Raw genomic sequence first — 20,695 nt, 5'->3', positions numbered from 1 at the left:
CCCATCCATTCACTTACGGACTCCAGGCACTTGGAAATGGTATCCACAGCCAACTCTGGTGAGGACTTAAATGAGAGATAGAGCTGAGTGTCACCCGCATATTGGTGGCACTGCAACCCAAATCTCCTGATGATGGCCCCCAGCGGCTTTACATAGATGTTAAATAGCATGGGAGAGAGGATAGAACCCTGTGGCACACCACAATTGAGAGGCCAAGGGTCTGAAACCTCATCTCCCAATGCCACCCGTTGGTGCCTGTCCAAGAGATAGGAACGGAACCATCGTAAAACAGTGCCCCCTATTCCCATCCCCTCCAGGCGACCTAAAAGGATACCATGGTCAATGGTATCGAAAGCCGCTGAGAGATCCAGGAGGACGAGGAATGCATGTTCTCCCCTATCCAGCGCCCTCCTCAAATCATCCACCAGAGCGACCAAGGCTGTTTCAGTTCCATGTCCAGTCCTGAAGCCCGATTGGAATGGATCTAAATAATCTGCTTCATCCAAGTGTGTCTGTAACTGTGTGGCCACCACTCGTTCAATCACCTTGCCCAAGAATGGCAAATTAGAGACTGGGCGAAAGTTATTCAACTCTTGGGGATCCAAGGAGGACTTTTTCAGAATGGGCTTTATTACCGCCTCCTTAAGGGCTAATGGCATTGCACCTAGGGCCACTGGGATCCTGCACCTCCTGCCTCCTAGGCAAAGCATCATGGCAAAGGGGAGACCAACCTGGCCCCATCCATCAGACAGTGAAGGAGCAACTGGTCCAATAGTTTCCTTGTTTCTCACTCTTCCTTTTTTCTTTTTGTGTCATGTCAATTAGATTGGGAGGCTGCAGGCAGGGACTATCCTACCTTTTAACATATGTACAGTACCCATTTTTATGTATTTATGTATTTTTCTATTTATTATTTGCTTTTTGCCAAGAAAAGTGAACTGAATGTGCTTTATGAGATGAATAATAATAATAAATTGCTTTACCTCCTTAACACTTTCCTGTTGTCTGGCTTGCTGTCTATCGTGTTCTTGTGCAGCGCTTGTTCTTCTGCCCTGCCTTTACACTACATGCTTGATTCTAAAACACAAAAAATTAGTGCTGCAATAATTGCCAGCAATGTATGCTGCTAATATATATTAAGAAATAGCCTTCAGTTTTTATATGCAGTGTCTCACTTCATAAGCACAAGATAAAAATTATTGGCAAGGCTCTTAAAAAGCTGCAGAGCAGTGACTTGACATATACAGTGAGATCCCTTAACTTGGAAGGAGTCTTTCTATTTTCAGCCAGCCTGATATAGGTGGAATGGCACCACTTAAGTGTTTTACTCATAACTAATTCACATCTCTGTGTTTCCTTGCACCTCTTTGGGCATTTTATTTTGGAAAGGTGTGTCCTCCTGTGAAATTTATTTATTTGTATTTGTTTTAGAGATGTATATTCTACCCTTCAAAATGTTCACAAGGTGGCAAAGATATGTGGTCTAGGTCTAAACCTGTTGGATGACAGGTGCCTGCAGACAAATCATAAATATTGTTGATTAATGTGGCTGAAGGTACTAATAATATATCAGCAGGTATTTAGGAGAACTGACAGCACATTCCTATGCATGTCTTCTCAGAGTTAAGTCCCATAGAGATTAATGAGAGTTATTCCCAGGTAAGTGTGCATAGGACTGCAGTCCTACAGTACAATCATATGACTGTCTACCCAGAAGTCTCAGGCAAAAGTATATAAGATTACAATGTAAGGGAGGAAATCCTGTTGGATCTAATGGGATTTCTGCATAGAAATGTAGAGGATTGCACTATGAGTCTTCTGTATTTCATTTACGAACTACTGTATCTCATAAGATCTGGGCCCAAACTGATAGTGTTTCTTCACTGCATTTGTATAAACACCACTCTATTGCATAACAAGTATTATGGCTTAGAGTAATTTTGAGCAGCAGAATTTAACCTCCTCTAGCTCAGTGAGAGAACATCTGCTTTGCATGCAAAAGGTCCCAGGTTCAATGCTTTGCATTTCCTGGTAAGGGTGGAAAAGAATCTTGTCTGAACCACCAGAAAACTGTTCCCAGCCAGTGTTGACAATACTAAGGGCCTATCTAACACTTCTATTCTCCAGACTTCTCCTTGCACAATGGAGCTTCTCCCTCCTGTCCATGCAACCTCAATATCTGTTCCAGAGGGTTGGTGGACCCACTGGAGCAGATTTTGAGGGTGTGCAGGGAAAGGAAAAGTCCTGTGTGCAAGAGGAACTCTTTTCAATACAACCCCACACTACTACACTTGTCTGACTAATAATCGTGTATAAAGCAATTTCCTGTGTCCCTAAAATGTCTATGAATGACATGGGAAACAGGATCACTATGTCAGATAAATATCTTTTGGCAAAACTGTAGTATCAACCATATCTTACTATGCAGCAGATAAGAACTCGTAATGTTTAAAACTGAAGTATACAATGAAAGTTTTATGCAGTTATTTTATGCTATTGCTTTGGTAGTCTGAAAAAATTGAGGCTAAAAATATTGTGGAAAGGATTGCTCTACTTCCTTTATCAGGAAAAGTGCTAATATTTGCACAGTTGTCTCTTAAAACAAAAACGTGTATATTGTAATAGAAGATTACATAATGTCATCAACATCCTCTATAGTGTAATTATTTTCTGCTGACTGCTTCATCTAGACTGTTTTCTGATGAAAGATTTTGTAATGGTAAAACTAGAATTCATATGCTCTCATGAAGATAGAATGCTCAGCTTTGTAAAAGTTACTACTGTTCTCATTTAGATGTCTGCCTTGTGAATTATTTTAATTAGCTTTCTGCTTTACAACTGTCAGTCATTACACAGCTTTTGACTGTTGTGCTCTAATGTTCTGTGAAGCCTCTGAATGTGCATGCATCTCAGAATTACTCTTTCTGAATCAGCACTTCAGTTCTACAAGCTCTGATGACTGTTTCACTTTGAAATGATGCATGAAGATCTAAAGCACCTCTTTCAAAATTCAAATGAAGAAGATGGAAAGGGATCCTTGCTTCTGCTTGGGTGTCCTGTGTGCTTCTAAGCAGGTGGATAAACCAGTTATGCTGCTCCACCACCAATGAGACTCCATGAGAGAACTTCAGATCTGCAGCTATTCTGCCTCTGCAATATAACTTTTGCCATGGTGGTACACCCAGCTCTTTTTCCTGTGATTGCTTTCCTTAGCTTCAGTATTAAAGCAGTGTCTGGCAAAACTGAAGACTAAGGATGGGGAATTTGTGACCCTCCAGATATTGTTGGGGTCTAACTACCATCAGCCTCAGCCTAGGGATGAGAGCTGTAGCCCAAAACATCTGGAGGGCCACAGGTTCTACACCCCTACACTAACTGAAGGTGAATCAGGACAAGATAGTAGAAGCTCGGTGACCTGGAGAGGGGAGGGTAGAAGATTGTGGTACTGATGTGCCTTGAACTTTCTTGTTTACTAATGTTTATACCTTTGAGAGCCCTTACCCCACCAATAGTTCACAATAGAGTGCTCTGCCAAATCTAGCTGGCAAGATTGCAGTCTTCTAGATTTGGCAACAGGCGTACATGGCTTGAAACTGGATCCATGCCATATGTCCGACAGCAGGCTCATCTTGAAGGTTCTTTGTAAATGTCAATTAATGCTGGATTCATGTCATCATCCAGTTGAGTTGGACCATATATAGGCCCACTAACCAATGTAGATTTGGACCAGGCCAAGTGTTTTTTTCCATCCATCAGACTTTTTAAAGATACAGGAGACTGAGACAGCAGTCCTATCATGTGGTGCTTTCTCACAGTTCCCTTGAAATTGATTTGTTTTATATATTACACTTGGCTCAGCCCTAATAGCCATGGTACACTTCTGTTGTTGCATGTCAAGAAGAAAAAGATATAATATTATTAAGAGGTAATAGCTAGAGGCAAAGAAGCATCATGCTGCTTCTGTTACATGCCAGTTCATAAGACAGCTTGGTAAGAGCAATGCTGAAGTCATTTGCTGTGCATTACCAGGAGGCAGGATGGCCAGATATGGTCCCTGGACATTAGTTTCCACTCACAGTGCCTTTCTTTCCAGGCACACACTCAACAACTACTCACAGGGCATATAGAAGACTCTGATCTGCTCCCCCCGACATAAGTCCTCCTTCTGAAATTCAAATTGACTCAGACTGATTTCTACTAAGACAAGATAATTCACTAATAGGAAAAAAACCTTGTGGTTTCAGAACATACCTATAGCCAACAGATATTTCTATCAAACTTTAAAAAGCAGGGAAATTGGGCAGCTATGGTGAATGCACTAGGGGAGCAGGAGACCTGACCTCCTCTCTGAAATATTGGACTGATCTACAAATTGGTCAAAATGCAAACACAATGTGGGTTGGTCTTTCACAGTCCAATCCACTTGCTGTGTAGCTTGGAAGAATTGGGTAGCATGTGCCTCTGAGCATATGGTGAGTGGTGGCAACACCTGCCATCTCCAAAGATGGATAATTACATTTTTGTGTGTTTGTTGGTGTTCTTACTTTGCTTCTTTCCTGTGTTACTACTGTTTCTACAAAGAATATAACCTAGAAAATTATATTTCTCCCATTATTTATCCTAGAAATCTGTCTTAAATTTATTTTTATTAATTTCAAAGCTTTTTTGGGGGGTCAATGTCATATGATGGTGAAGACAGCCTTTTGTGTTTCTAACTGGAGGTTATGTTCTATTTCTATTTTGGATGCATTAACAGTTGAATCTGAAACTGCAGTTTGATGTAAGAACACCAACAAACATACAAAAATGTAATTCTCCATCTTTGGAGATGGCAGGTGTTGCAGTCACTAAAGCTGCCCAATTTCCCTGCTTTTAAAAGTTTGATAGAAGTATCTGTTGGCTATAGGTACGTTCTTAAATTGCAAGGTTTGTTGCCTATTCGTGAATTTCTCTGCTTTTTAATTCGGGAGGTAAGAAATGGGATCCTGTGCAAATTTGCTGAGAATGTTCATTTGCATGCCTATTGAGTTCAGTGTGATTTACTCCCCTGCAACCATGCTTAGAATAGGTGAAACTGACCACAAGGGGATGGGAGTAGGGGAGCAGGCAGGAGGGGGAGGAGTAGGGCAGGTTTGATCATTTGCTCACTTCGTTCAGTATCTAAGGCCCTCCTCCGGGTACCAACTCACCAGGCTGCCCGGAGGACTGTTACTAAAACTAGGGCCTTTTCTGTGGTGGCTCCCGAATTATGGAACAGCTTACCGGAGGAAATACGCCTGGCGCCTACGGTTCTTTCTTTTAGGCGCCAGGTTAAGACCTGGCTGTACTCCCAGGCATTTTAATGTTCAATGTTTTATGTTTAATGTTTTAGTTTAATGTGTTCCTTTCTGTTACTGATTTTATTCTATATTGTATTTTAATCTCGTTTTGTACACCGCCCAGAGAGCTATTAGCTATGGGCGGTTTAGAAATGAAAATAAATAAATAAATAATAAATTTACATGTTTATTGAGCTCAGTGGAATTTACTCCAGTGCAATTACGCTTAAGATAGGTAAAACTGACCATGGGAAAGGAGGAGGAAAAGGAGGAGGGCTGGAGTGGGTAGTGGAAGAGAAAGAAGGAAGAGGGGAGGGGAGGAAGAAGGGAGGAGAGAGAGAAGGAGGGAAAAGGCAGGTTTGATCATTTGTATGCTTTTTGAGTTCAGTGGGATTTACGTCCGTGCAATCATGCTTAGGATAGGTGAAATTGACTTGTGGGAGGGGCAGGGTGGGTAGAAAGGTAGGGAGAGGTAGGAAGGGGAAGGGGAGGGTAGAAGGTTGGGTAGGTGGGCACTGGTCAGAGGGGAAGCCCTTTCCTTTCCAAAAGGAAAACACTGAACAGTATCATTCTTTTTCAGGGTTTCCCCCACCTTTTTATTCTACAGCAGGCACATGTAGTCTCCCATCCAAATTTAAACCAAAGCTGTCACTGTCCACATCCACACCAGACCTTTATTCCACTTTATACAGTTATGGCTTCTCCCAAAGAATCATGGGAAGTGCAGTTAGTGAAGGGTGCTGAGAGTTGGTAGGAGAAGCCCTGTTCCTCTCACAGAGCTTCAGTCAGAGCGGCTGACTGTTAAACCACTCTGGCCACTGGAGCTCTGTCAGGGGAATAGGATTCTTTGAGGGAAGCCATGACTTTTTAAAGTTGAATAAATGTCTGATGGGGTGTGGCTCCCTGATTAGGCAAGCCGAACAACTGTAAGTGCGGCTTTTAGAACACTGAGTTGGTTCTTACTGAACATGCCCGGCCTTATCATTGAGTTCAATGCTAATTTTTAAAAATTAATTAAAAATCAGCCAGGCATTTTTTAAACTTTTAAGCTGCAGAAGATGAAGATCAGAGTATGGGGCAAGGTCAGTAATAGAATTACAGGTACTCTATGAACATGGCTGATTTTTATTTAATTTGATTAATTATGAGAACTCTGACAGAAAAAAGTCCAAAAGAGCTCTGGGTTTTCCCCCCTCTCTTTTTACACTTTGAACTCTCGATTCTTTCTGATTGTTTTGTGTATTGCCATGAAAATCTAGAGGGTTGTTAAGCAAGCGTTTCTGAGTTCAGGGCTATAAGTTTTGTAAGGTTTTGTTTTGAAATGAGCTTATGGGAAGCATCAGAATGGCATGGGGGTATTTTCAATTTAACATTGCGAAATGTGAAAAATCCATGCTGGCTATGGTATACAGCCAATCAGAGACTAATCTCAGGCCTTTCATTTCAATATTGGGTTTATGTTCAAAAATGTAGCTTGTAGGAATTAATCAAATACTGTTGACTCATTAATATTTTTGTGGTCTGAAATCAGACCATGAAAATATTATAAAGAAAACTGTTGTAATCTTAGCATTTTTATAGGCCTTTAACCTGCTGGATATTTTTCAAAACAAAAACGTTAATGTTTTGTTCTTAATTACAAGCTATAAGCACAAAGTATTAAAAATAAAATAAGGGAGGATTTATAACTATTAACCATGCCACGCAATAATTAATTTTCAAATCTTGGCTCTCGAGTTGATTTCTAAAGGCCCTCTTTAGCAACATCTTTAGGTGATCAAAACAAATTTGAAGCATAAGATGTTCTGATACCTGTATGGTCACAAAAGACATTTCAAGTGTATATACAGCTATCAAAATCAATATTAATAAACAGCCTTTTAAAAGAAAGCTTCAATAATATTTTTCAGCAAAGGAAGTTAAAACGTATTTATTTCAAACCACATAATTAATCAATAGCCTTTAAAATCTGAAAAGTAAAAACTAAGCTTCTGAAGCTATGTTTTAAAATGAGTAGTAAAATAACAAATTTTAAGGTGTAAATATGATGCATCTAACATACTCAAAGCCAACTGAAGTATCACTCTAAAATAATATTATGAACTGAGATAACAAATTAGATCAGAGCCATCTCAATAAAATAAAAGCAAAATTTGCTTCAGTGTATGAACTTGCAAATTTGTAGGGTTGCACTCATTAAAATGTGTGTTGGCCCTTCATAAACTATACATAAATTTTACGGTAGTGTACAATATTTCAGTAACAAATTCCCAACAAATAATTCTTAAACATTTTGTAGTGATTCTTCCCAAGTATAGCTAGAAGTCTGGGTTTCCCCCAAAGTAATATGATTTAATTCCAGTAGTATTAGTCTAAGCAGGTTCAAGTCAAACAAAAAGACAAAGGTCACACAGTTCTCCATGACAGCAGAAAGAGGCTGGAAAGCCACACTGTATTATTCAGCCAACTGCACTTCTGGAGTAGAAAGGAATGGTTAAGCACTGCATCTCCGGGTGCCGTAGGCTTAGAGGAAAGCAATGGTACACCTCTGAGTACCTCTTGCCATGAAAACCCTATGAATATATTCAATAAAGATTCATAGGGTCGCCATAAGTCATAATCAACTTGAAGGCATATAACAAGGCAAATGCTGGAACTGAATTTGGAGAGAGAAGAAGCCCCTTATCTCCCTTAATATTTGTATATGTCTATTTTGGGAAGTCTCGGTCAAGACAGATGCATGTCACTATTCCTAAAGTGTTCAAATCAATTCTAAGTTTTCTTTTTGAGACATTTTAGTACATGGTTAGTTTTGGGTATGCACCAACACGAGATGGGGACTTTCAACTTCTGGCACAAACTTTTCCCCAAAGATTTTTTGGATTATGGCAAATTGTTGTCTCAAAACATGTCAGAGCATTCATAGGACCCAGGTCATCACATGAAAGTCTCTTAAAAAGTCAATTCACAGTGACCTCTACACAAAAGGGATATTAATCCTCCTCACATTTGTGAATTAAATAGCCCTTATTTAATTGGCCTTTTGGAAGCTAGGCTCATTAGTTTAGGTCACGCAGTCTTGCTTGTTTGTTTAATAAAGACCAATAACACATAGTAAAGCACATACTTTTGCATCCCTGTAAGATGCATATGAAAGATTAAGTTTCTGGCATCTCCACTAAAAAGGATCTCAGCAGGGCTAGGAACACCCTTTGCCTGAGTCCCTCCAAAAACCCCTGCCAGTCAATGTAGATAATAGGGGGATGGATGGACCCGTAGTTTAAACTCAATATAAGGCATTACTTGTATTCAAGATCTATATTGGCTATAAAGTACATTTAGTTTAAAAAATGGCTATCTTCTGTATTATGTTATCTATTAACATGTCATAAATGATGTATTTGAGACTTAAAGGCAATCTCAGTGTCACTTGTTAAATGCCTTGGCAATAATTATCTTCTTACACATCCAAAAGCTTTTTTAAAAAAAAATTTTTTTACACAGAATAGGAAGATTTGTTAATATTATGTGATAATAACATGCATATGAGTGGAAGATGTGTGACTATATTTGGTTGCATAGTTCTAGTATAAATTCTTTATTTTAAATTCTCTAATGGATGTTAATACTGAACAAGTCACTTGTTCATGCCCCTTATGATTTCACTAATTACAGACCAAGGTCAGAGGTGTTTATTGGCATGCACAAATAGTCTATAGCTTTGGCATCAATAATTGTGTAATTAATGCCACCACGAAAGGGGACATCAGATGAGCAGACATCAGATTGGATGTTATAATCAATATACCCACATGAATTGCTTTTGTTATGACATTTGCTAATCCAATAGTCCTGTTGATAACTATTGACTTTTCTTTTGTAAAAAAAAGGCAAGTGTACTTGATCCATAGTTATTGTGTCTGCCCCATCTATATATTATTCAACTACAGTTCCAAAACAGATGTGGAATGCTTGTAACTTTTTCTTTCAGTCAGTTGTCTCATTTAGTGACAATTAAAATGTTACCTTTGTTATATTGATTTGATCTTTTTATATATACAGGACATGTTTTGTATGCCAGGAAAGAAAAAAAAAAAACAAGAGGAACAGAATATTCCATCAGTGGTCATTTAAAAAAAATCCACAAGGATCATAAGAAGTTTAAGCCCTTCCTTTTTAATGTTACCTCTAAATATTAACAGTATTTGTGTTCCCCAGCACATACATTCAAAACTTTGAGTAAAAGCCCATTAATACCAATGGAAAATACTTTTAAAATAAGCAACGTAATGCCTATAGCGTTTAAAATAGGCTGCGCCTGTAATCTAATTTTGCAACTTGCTGTTGTGAGCTGACCTGGACTGCTGTGGTGCAACTGTGAAGGTTAACTGTTGCATTCTTATGTAAAGCAGCTGGGTTAGATGAGACACAGTGGGCACACTGAAACCAATTTATCAGTATAATATCCTAATACTACTGTTGACCACTTTAGGGATATCTACAGGGACGCTATCTTTACTAGTTATAAATTTTGGAACTCAAAATGCATGTGATAACTTATTTTCTCCAGGACTTGTTGACACTACAAGCACTACTGTGATAACAATTCATACCACTCTATACTCTTCCACATATGTATACATCTATGTAGTGTCAATATGTAACTGAAAAAGCTCTTACTCTTAAACCAACTAAAATTCCTCGTTTATATTTTCTAGCAGCAATCAAGCAAGACACAATATGCGTAAGCATTATCCTGGAAATGTGTTAGCACCATTTGAGGGAGGATGGAAAGCAGCCTGAACCTCCAAACAGGTCTGAATTTAGGGATTCTTGTGAGCGACGTGCAATGTTCGTTTGGATTAAGAAATACCAAGAAAAAGTGCAGCCTTAAAATCTGCCACTAGAGGGAGTCTGGGCACTTTCAAACAACTGAAAAGCCCTGCAAAAACCGAGTCGGGAGCCAAGCGGATGAAAGACGAGAGAACATGATGATGACCGGTTTTTTTTCTCTTTCAGCTGCTGAAAAACCACAGCACATTTAGCCACATCATGGTTAGAAAACATTTCGCCCCAAATTAAAAACCATCCGCTTCAGAGGGAAGGTAATCTCAACCTCAAAGATTCAGTGTGTGCGTCTCTTTTCCAAAGTTTTAGGAGGCTGAAAGGAAAACTCAAAGGGAGCTCAGTGGCGTGCACCCCACAAGGGGGACTTCAGCCCTTCTTCGGAACTACCGTTCCACCATGGATTGTTGTAAATCGCCAATTGATGGGGAATTGCAGAGCGACATGTACCCCTTCAATTGCGCTTCCTAACCTTTGGACCTCAGCAGGGTGTGGTTTTGCCTGAAGGCTGATTCATGAGTAAATACAACACTTTTCATTTGCTTTCTGGAGAAAGGTCACCTGGGCTAGTTTACTGGTGGCGCAGCATAAGAAGCGCAGCTGCTGGCGGGAGGAATGATATTAATGCCCTTTAAGAGATGTTAATGAAAAATGTGCCTCAGCGAGAATCCCTTGCTTCTACTTCTCCCGATGCAAACATATGAGGTGAAAGAGATTTTCAGGTGGATCACTTTGCCGCATTCAGTAAGTACCAGCAGAGGTTCCGCTGCTGGCCGATCCGTGGGTATCCTTTCCAAACCGCGGTAGGAGGGCAGAGCAATCCCATTTTGTGATTACAAGACCTTGTTTTAAATACACTAATTTAAAGCCCCATAGCCGACCGGTCACTTAGCAACCCCTAAAGCATTTGCGGGAATAAGAGGATTAAATACAGGACAAAGCAGATTAGAAGTTTGTTTTCCAGATGGCTAAACTTTTAAAATTTTGATTACAGTGTACGAGATTAGACCTGCAGTTTGCAGTCAGATTCCACTGATCTCGCTACATCCCACCCTTCAACAGCTGATGCCGCAGCCCCTTCAACTAGAACCGGGGAGATGGCTCTCGTAAGCTCCCTCCCCCGCTCCCCATTTCACAGTGAATGAAGAGATCCCGCGCCAGGGCAATCTCCCACACGATCCTGCATTACGTCCCGCACGGAAATGGTTACCTGCAGCATCAAGGGAACCACTCCTCGTAATTCAATTAGTCAGGTTTTCAGAAGGCGGGGTTGGGGGTTTGTTTGGCATGATAGGCGGGGCAACAGGCAGAGGAGACGCCTCTTTTCTAGGAACAGAATCCAATCGGGTTGGAGAGGAAGAAGGAAAAAAGCAATCTGTAAGCAAACAGCAGTCTGTGCTGTGACTGGCTGCTGCTCCTGCAGTTCCTCCTCCCTCGCAAGTAAACTGCATGCAAAAATTCCACATGATCAGCCAACAGCGCCTTTGCTCCCAGCTAGCCGACTGCACCTCTTCCGTGCGCGCGCGCGCGCGCGCACATACACAAACGGAGGCTTCCAGATTTGTCTCCTGACACACATATGCATGTGGATGTGTGTACTGATATTTCTCTCTGCATATATCCCGTGTACGCATCCACGCAGCTGTCTGTTGCACACACCGACCCCACCAGCCTCCTTCCTTTTCCTAGGCTGTCGCTGTCGGATTTACACGCAGGGAAGAAATCAGTCTCCGAAAAAAGAAAAGAAAAAAGGGGGGCGTGACTATTTAAAGCTGTTTCCCACCCCATAAATTATTCCTGTTTTCGTCCTCCTCTTCGGCAGTGTTGACTTTTGCTCCTCCAATCCTCGATGCTCTTTAGGATCCCTGCCTGCCAGCCTCTGCATTCGAGTTTTGTTTCATTTGCTTCCTGAGACATTTCCCCGCTTTTTTCCTGCTTTCTGTGCTGCTGCTGCTGCTGCTGCAGACGGCCGAGAGCAGCTGCCTGCCGGACAAGACCCTGAAGGTCCCCCCACCCGCCGCCCCTCCCTCTTTTTCTTTCTCTCCTTCTAATGTAGTCATCTGCAGGGAGGTTTCCCTTTTTCCTCCTCCGCCTCCGCCTCTCTCTTTTGCAAAGTTGACGTTCCAGGGCGACTCGGACCTTGCTTTGCTCCCAGAGCCACTTGGCGAAGCTTGAAGGAGGAGAGATCCCTGCCGCCTCGCCTGGAGTGAGGGCTTCAGCCGCTTCTGCCTTCGACAGACGAGGCGCCTCCACATCGAAGCAACAGCAAAGGAGTTTTTTTTGGGGGGGGCGGCGGCGCGCGCTCCTTTCTCCAACCCCTGCCAGCAAGCTTTTCTTCCTTTCAAAAATAAGAACTCCTGAAGCGATTCGTTTTGATATCCTAGGATTGCAAACTGCCTTCTGCCGCCAATTCTGGGTCTTGTGGATTCCTCCCGCTTGTTCGTCCATCACCCAGGAAGAGGAAAAGGACGAGAAGGCTCCCTTCCGAGAACGAGCGAAGGTGCCTCAACTCCGGCTTCCCAACTCTAGCTAGAGAAAGAGCGAGAGTGAGAGTGCCCCAGAAGTGGACTTTCCTCCGCCTTCCTCTGAGGATTTCCTGTCAGCTCTCCTCAGCCGGCCTCGAAGCGCTCCCTTCAGAGCCCTCGCGCCAAAAGGCGGGAAGAAGAAAACCCCAGAGAGAGAGAGAGAGAGAGAGAGAGAAAGGACGAGAGTGAGAGAAGCCCTTTGGGAAGGCAAGGGAGGGGAGGCCAGGACAGCGGAGCCGCCCATCAGCGGCGCTGGACGGGGGCAGGGCCGGTGTATGTCTTGCCCTGGGTTCAGCACAGGACTCGCCGCCGTGAATGAGCTCCTCCCGCCTCCTCAGCCACCGTCTGCTGCTGTTGCCCGGCTTGGCTCCCGGCTCCCCCTACCGGGGCGCGCAGGCTCCATAAGGATCACTCCTCGGCATAGGCTTTTTTCCGTAGGGGATCTCCTCGCGGCCCCTCGCTTTTCTTGCACTTTTCTCTTGGTGTGTGTCTTGTGACTGTGTGGTTTTGTCTTTATTTTAGTTTATTTCCTTCCTCACTTTCCTTGGTGTTCTGTTGTCGTTTGCTTTTGAGAGAAAGAGAGAGAGAGAGAGAGAGAGAAATCTATATCCCTGTGCTGTGTCTTGTTGGCCGGGAGTGATGTTGCACGTGGAGGTGTTGACGCTGGTCTTTCTGGTGCTCTGGATGTGCGTCTTCTGCCAGGATCCCAGCTCCAAGACAGTGGCTGATCGTTATGCCGTCTACTGGAACAGCTCCAACCCCAGGTAAGAAGGGAACCCGGCTCAGTAATGGGGCTAGCCGATCCCAGCAATGCTTAGCACTGATGCAGGCTGCTGGACTAAGAACAGCAGCATTTCAAGGATCTGGCACTTACCGTTTGTGTTTCTGTATTTAAAAAGGAAACTAGCGTTCTGGGAAGTAGAGGGGAGCTTTCTTCTTCCCTGGAAACACCAGCGGCAGTGCATCCTCAAGCGGGGAAACGTTTGTTTGGAAGAAGAGGGCAAACTTTCCCCCTCATAGCTCAAATGTGTGTAGTTTTGGAGGCATTCTCCTGTGTCTTGTTTCACCTCTTATTTCTGTGTTGCAATGGTCCAGATTGACTTTCAGTACTTAGCTGTTTATTCTTCCTGCAGAATTTTCCTCTTATTTTTGCTAGGCATCTGTAACTTGTAGTAAATTACTGAAGGAAGCAAATAAGTGAAATCATACACCCTGGAAGTATATATGTGTGTGTTTTCCTCATTGCCTTGGTCCCAGGTTTCTTTTTAAAAAACAGAACACAGAAATTCCAATCCTATTACTCTAATGAACTTTTACAAACTAGGGCAGTGAGAACCCCCCAAACTTGTTCTGACTTCTTCCAGAATGAATATGTTTTTATTGTATTTAGTTTCTGTGGACTGTGATTGCTAGAGACAGTAGCCACATGGGCACCTGTTCTGAGGTAGTAAAGGAAGAGTGCTAACATTGCTTTCCTGTCTGTGTCTCTGTTTGTTTGCTTGAGGTGAGGGTATATGAATCTTATGTGTAAGCTGGTTTAGTGAGGTTAATTAAGTAACAATGCCCCCAAGTCTGAAATGTTGCAGTCAGTTGATCCCTGGACTTGCAGGTTTCCAGTGGAAAAGGATGGCTCAAGCTGTCAGAGCAAATTCAAGTGCAGTAGTTGATGATGCTCTCACAATGCAGAGGAAATCTGCTGTGGATCTAAGATTATGTATATAGAGACGAAAACACTTTTTTTATGCAGTGAGCTAGCATCATTACGAGATCATACTGAGAATGAGAGAGGTTATTCTCTTATAGAGACTTTTTTTTATAATACCAGATAAGACAAATGGTCTCCAAAGCCCATCCAGATGGGCTCTTCTGCTATGTTTTTTGTTCCATTTGCTTTTCAGTAGCAATAGTAAGTGCAAATGAAAGCTAATATTTTTTTGTTTCTAAGCTCTCCCATCAAAATTGCATGAACAAATATTTGGATTAGGAAGTTTTGTTTTAGGATCTTGCTGAACCTTAACAGCTCTCCTACTTCTCATTAGCAGAAATTACAATTCTTTTCCAATGGTAACACTATAAATAAGACACCTCAATGGGATTTTTTGCGGGGGGGGATGTATTGTTAAAGTAGACTTGAGTACTACTTCTTAGGTTACGAGCTATCTGGCTACTACAAATGAGTTTGAGGACATTTTTGGCTGCTTGAATTGAGATTAGCATATTGATTTTAATGTTTTTAATAGATCTGTGGTGCCTGCCAAAGACGGTTTTAATCTGTATTTGAGGATGGCCTCAACAGTTATGGTGCTAAAGTAAAACAAACAAATCTCTGCTTGTTAAGGACCCTGAGTTTAGTAGACAGTTCAGCATGTTAATTTAATGTGTGACTTGTTAAAACAAAACAAACATTAAGACATGTGTGTAGGGTGTGACATTTAAAAGTGTTTCTTTTTGATGATAACTACTAACAGTTATGTTTTGAAATATCACCTCTCTCTCATGATATGAAAGATAAAACTCCAGCCAAAAAAGACTTCAGGTAAAATTAGGCAACTGTTGTCACAGCAGAACTCTGGAGACATATTTACAATATGTCTCTTCTTAAGGGTGATTGACCCATTTTACAATAAAAGTTTAAAAAAGTAATGCATTTGTTGAAGATGGTGAAATAATAAACTGAATTCGCACACTCTAGTTGTGAAAGCAGAAATGTTTGCTGCTTTGAATTTGACCAAATGACTTGCATATGTTGCTCTTTTGCTTAAATCAAAGCATACTATTTAATGTTAGCTTCTCTGCCTGTTATGGTATTAATTAAACATGTGATGTAGGTACAATATTTCACTCCATGGAGCAGTGGGGTCAGAACTAGAGCATTTAAACCAGTGAACCTGGAAAGCACCCATTTAAGTAAGAACTTTCATGCAAACTGCAAAGAAAGTGGTGTATGAGAAAGATAGAAGAGTAATGAGTTGTAGAACTTAGTAAAGATTGATGGGGTATAAATTCCTGCCACCAAGGGTTTATAAAATTGCTATTGAAGTTGTCTTAAACTGTAAGATTCTTTCACAGGACACTACAAGTTTACATTATATTTAACATGATACAATGATAGCGTTTTTCTTCTTTTCTAGCTATGTTAACTTAAATCTATATGTTTTATGCAGTGTAGTGTTCACTGTCAGCTCTGTGCAACATGGAAAACCTTTTTTGATGCAGTGTTAGAAGTTAAGAGAACTTGCCATATATTTTTTTAATTCATGGTTCAGAATCAGAAGTACTGGACCCATAGGGTACCATCACATGTTCCAACAATAAGTAATAAAATGGGGAAATAATTGCATAATGCTGTATGATGGACGTTACTTGACAAGCAAAATATTACACTTTTTGTATTGGCTCTTATACTTTATGGAGCCATGAAAGCTATTGGGTTCCTGCTGGGAGGAAGGGTGGGATATAAATCAAATAATAAAAAAATAAATGTAATTCAAGTGAAAAATATTTCCATAAAATTATACTGAATCGTTTGTGTAATCATTCTGAAGCTTAATATATATTTTTTAAAAAGTGCACTTTTATTTTGATTTTATATAATCTAAGCCTAATAAGACTTCAAATTAAGTAGATGAACAGTACACTGAGCTGTGACTGAGTAGCTCCACTATGAAAAAATATGCTTTATATATGAGCCTCAATACAGTGCAGAAATAGGTATGCCTAAGTGTATGTATGGCCATAGTATATATAGGTGTAATTTATTTGTGTTTTACTAAAATATTCAAACTCTTCCTCATGAAAGAGAAGCAAATTTAGGAAAAACTAACTAGTCTTCCTTTCTAATGTGAGTTAAATGAACACATAAATTATAACTAATATCAATGAAAAGTTGATTATTCCAGGACAGTTACTGTAAACTATTCCTAAAGTGGTTAGGTGATTTTACTTAGAGACGTATTTGACAATTTGGCCCAAAAAGCATGTTTTGTGACTTTATGTGGATATTAAACTTTAAAAGCTATGTTTATGTCTGAGAAGTCTAGATTGCTGAACTATATGCAGAACAGCTGAATTCTGTTTGGAACACTACTACAGTAATTGGGTAGCTTTGAGAGGTGAAGCAGATGCTTCTGAAGTAAATGAGTATCACGTTTCTGGATAATTGCATAAAGACATCGTTTTCTGTTTTAGGGCTATATCCTACAAACACTTTGCGTCTTGGGCTAACATTTTGATACTGCAGATACGTACTATACCTTGAGCTATGCAAACCCAATTATTTCAGACTGTATAAAGTACAAGAACTAGTTAATACCTCTTGCTTATATGATTAACTACACTAAAGTTAAACACGTATTAAACCTAAGAACATTTGTGTACCTGTAAATACAAACCAATTATATTTCCACACTGGTGTGCAGACGTGTGAGTAAAAATTATACATTTAATTATGCATTTTGAGTAAAACAAATTTCTGCCAATATAGCATTTAACTAATGTGCCATGCAGTCCTATGCATATTTATGTAGAAGTAAATCACACTATATTCAGTTGGGCTTACTCAGAATTATGCCTTGGGCTATGATTATATGCCTGGGGCTGCAATCCTATACATACCTGGAAGTAAGTTCCATTAAACCCAATGGGGTTTACTTTGCGTTAGACACTTATAAGATTGCATCATCATATACACTAATACTGGCTACCACAAATATTGCTTTATCAGGGTTGTTGTCGACAGGACTCTTCAAGTATAAAGTAATTTGAGTGTGGTCTTCATTTTTTGCAATGAAGAGGCTCTGGGCTGACATCTTTGAGAATGAGTTTTATTTCTAATAAAGTCTCACTGAAATTAATGGAACTTAAGTTAAAGCTTGCGTTTAATTCTTTCACTGTGTAACCCAGGCCTTGAAGTAGGTTTGCTTTTAGAAATGCCATAGCTGTTGAAAGCTTCTAGCTTTCACTGAGTTTGACAGATTATCAGAAATACTTAGCTTTTTATAAAATCATGTCACCTGCTCCAGTGGGGTCCTACTTTGATGCTGGATGCTCATGGCTTTATGTTCCTAATATTGCATCATTTCTATATTAATGAGATGATTCCATGAAGAGAGCTAGCTCTATGGGTAAATGGGAAGATGTTACTTTGATGCTATGAATGTTTACTTAGAAATCCCACTATGTTTAGTGGGACCTGCTCGTATATAAATATTGTAGAAATTGCAGCCTCTCTATTTGTAGAAAACATTCATAGGATTGCAATGTTAATTTCTTAAGAATGGCTAATTTTATTGGTAGCTAAAATATGGAGGGACTCCTATCTTGAACCTGGTGAATTTTTTGTGATTAAAAGTGCAGTGAAAAAGCCTTCAGTAGCTCATAGCATGCAGTTTTGCTGATAGTGTTACCATGAAAATTGTGGCTCTGAAAGTCCTTCAGCATTTTACAATAGACCCTCCATACAATGTAGCTTCTAACTTGAAAACCTATCCAATAAGCTGTATATGCCTTCCTCTTTAAGAGAGATAGCACTAGCCTTTTGAAATCATTTGCATGATTCTCTTCCCGTTTTACTCTTTTTCAAAAACAAAACTCTTAATGGTGATATCTCCATGTGTTGGACACTATAATCTGATCTGCTGTTAGGGACAGACAGACAAAGATACTCTTCCTCCTTTTCATGAACCCAGCAATATTCAATATCTATGCTGGGATGAATGAATGAAACAGAGTCCATCAGGTATCCTGACCTTTGGCTGCTTGAAGGTGAGACATAGCTACACACAAGGACACAGGTGCAACTGATCAATAAAAGGAACAAGAATGTTTCTAATATAAGTTGAGAAAGTATTCTAGTTTCTTAAGACCCAAGCTTTTTATAGAAATATTCGTTAACTTGTACTTCCAATATGTTTTAATTTGTTTACAAATTGAATATGTGCACAGTTCAACAGAAGTTAAATACTTAACATTGTAATCCTAAACATGTCTACTCAAAAGTAAATCCCATTGAGTTCAGTGAGACTTACTCATTTTAAGTAAGTGAGTATAAGATTGCAGACTCAGTCCCAGTGGTTTTCGTATATCTGTTTTGGTGGGAAAGTTAAGCTGGTGTTTGAATATTTCTCATTGTAATCAACAGGACTTGAGTGCTTGGCTGTGGATACAGCATGCTTTTTATTTATTGACTGTGATTTCTAATTGACAGCTGTTCCCCCACTGTTTTGTATGTCGATGTCATCAGTAAGTGTCTAATGTGAATCGATAGGCCTCTGTTGCTTTTGAAAAGATAGCATAGATATAATGTGTTGTGTTACTAATCAGAATTTTTTTTTTAAAAAAAAAACCTATGCAAGAATAGATTGTGTGAAGATTTTGTTAGTACCACAGTGGAGCAGTGCTTTGAGATATTTATGAGCTGAATTTATCTTCCTGGATAGTCCTATGTGACTTCTTATTTTTATTAGGTTGTATTAAATTATCAAGTTAACAGACTCCTATATGTTAGATATTCAACATACATTTATTCAGCTTCTGAAATTGTTTAACTAAATTTTTCAGCGGTTTAGAATGATGTATTTCCTTTTGACGACAATTTCCTTTTGTATATATTTCTGTTCTATTTATGTTTAAATATGTAACTGATATTGAGGTTATAAGGGAAATGTTTTAAAACTACTTTCCAGTGATGTTACAACTGCTGAAATATAACTCTGATGTAATGCCCATCAGCTTAAGTATACATAAAGTTAGTATTTCAAATTGTTGATCTTTCAACATCTTAATAGTACTGGATGTGTTTAGCATATATTGCAATAAAATCCATTAGAGAATAAGTAAGTCCTCATTATTTTTGTGCCTTCAAACACAAAAATAATCACTAATGGGTGACAGCCAAGTAAATCATACTAAGCATAGACCCAATGAAATAAATCGATTTGTCCATTGGTTTCAGTGGGTTTACTCTGAGTATGACTTACTTGGATATCACCCATACGCTTTAGTGAAGAAACTACTTGAAAATGAAATAAATATTCCCCTTTTACAGTGACTAATACTGCACTAATCATACAGACACTTTGTTATATCTTCCTTTTATGTTGCTAGAGAGCATCTTCGATAAATTTGACAGTTGACTGATGGAACTGTACTGTCAAATCCGTATTTGTCATTCAAGTGGAAAATAAAATTTGGATTGAGCCTAATTTTTGTTCTTAAATCTTGCTAAAAGTACAAAACCTAAATCTGAAGTAAAAACCTGCTGCTGTTAAGTCTTTTGACTGAAGAGCCTTTGTCTTCCACAAGTAATGTGGGCTGCCACTATCTCTCTACAAAATACAATGAAATAAAGGTGTTGGAATAAATAACTCAACAGCAATTATTAAAAGTACATGGATAAGCAGTGATTCCATGACTGGTGTGTGCACACAGTTCAGCTGTTGCCTATATAAACTCCTGAGTTAAAAGCATACATTGATTGGGAATTAAGTGCAACAGTTGAAGAAAGGGGAAATGCAGCCAGTATGAACATGCAGCTCCTCTTCCACTTTGACTTGCTCTTGCATGTAATCCCCAAACTACCACTTTTTAAATGTGCAAGTTTAAAGAAAGGTTTGGAAGGGGGCAGTTTATGAAGGGGAAACTGTGGAGAAAAATTGGGTAGCAGTTCAGGTCCTTTAGCCTATGTCTCTGAGCAGTATTTTTGTTGCTTGACTGTTAAGTAATCTCTCATCTATTAAGAAATCTCAATACACATTTTACTAACCTGTATTGTGTGATCAATCACACAGGTTTCCAATTTGTGTGTGTATGTACATGCCTGTGCGTGCACACACAATTTAGTTAACATTGAGCTGTTTTTGAAACCTTCATTTTGATTTACCCAAACTCCCCCTCCCCCCAAGACCACTTGGCGGACCACTTCATGGTTTTTCTGCCTATTGTTGCAATTGGAATGCAGTATGTTAGATGCGGAATGATTTTTAATTGTATTTTTATTGCTTCTTTTAT

At 39.8% G+C, this 20,695-nt stretch overlaps 1 protein-coding gene across 3 annotated transcripts in view; it reads left to right on the top strand.

Moving 5' to 3' along the window:
* Window positions 1-11,530: 11,530 nt before the first annotated feature.
* Window positions 11,531-20,695, top strand: part of EFNA5 (ephrin A5) — a 344,842-nt gene continuing 335,677 nt past the window's right edge. For all 3 annotated transcript variants that reach the window (XR_009762221.1, XM_061623612.1, XM_061623598.1), the window contains exon 1: window positions 11,531-13,452. Coding sequence is in view for 2 of the 3 variants with exons in the window: in XM_061623612.1 (XP_061479596.1) it covers window positions 13,328-13,452 (125 nt within the window). In the remaining variant the exon portion in view is untranslated. The remainder of the gene's footprint in view (window positions 13,453-20,695) is intronic.

Source organism: Rhineura floridana, chromosome 1 (assembly GCF_030035675.1).
Source record: "Rhineura floridana isolate rRhiFlo1 chromosome 1, rRhiFlo1.hap2, whole genome shotgun sequence".
In the NCBI taxonomy this organism is placed as follows: domain Eukaryota; kingdom Metazoa; phylum Chordata; class Lepidosauria; order Squamata; family Rhineuridae; genus Rhineura; species Rhineura floridana.
This window is presented reverse-complemented; position numbering and strand designations above follow the sequence as displayed.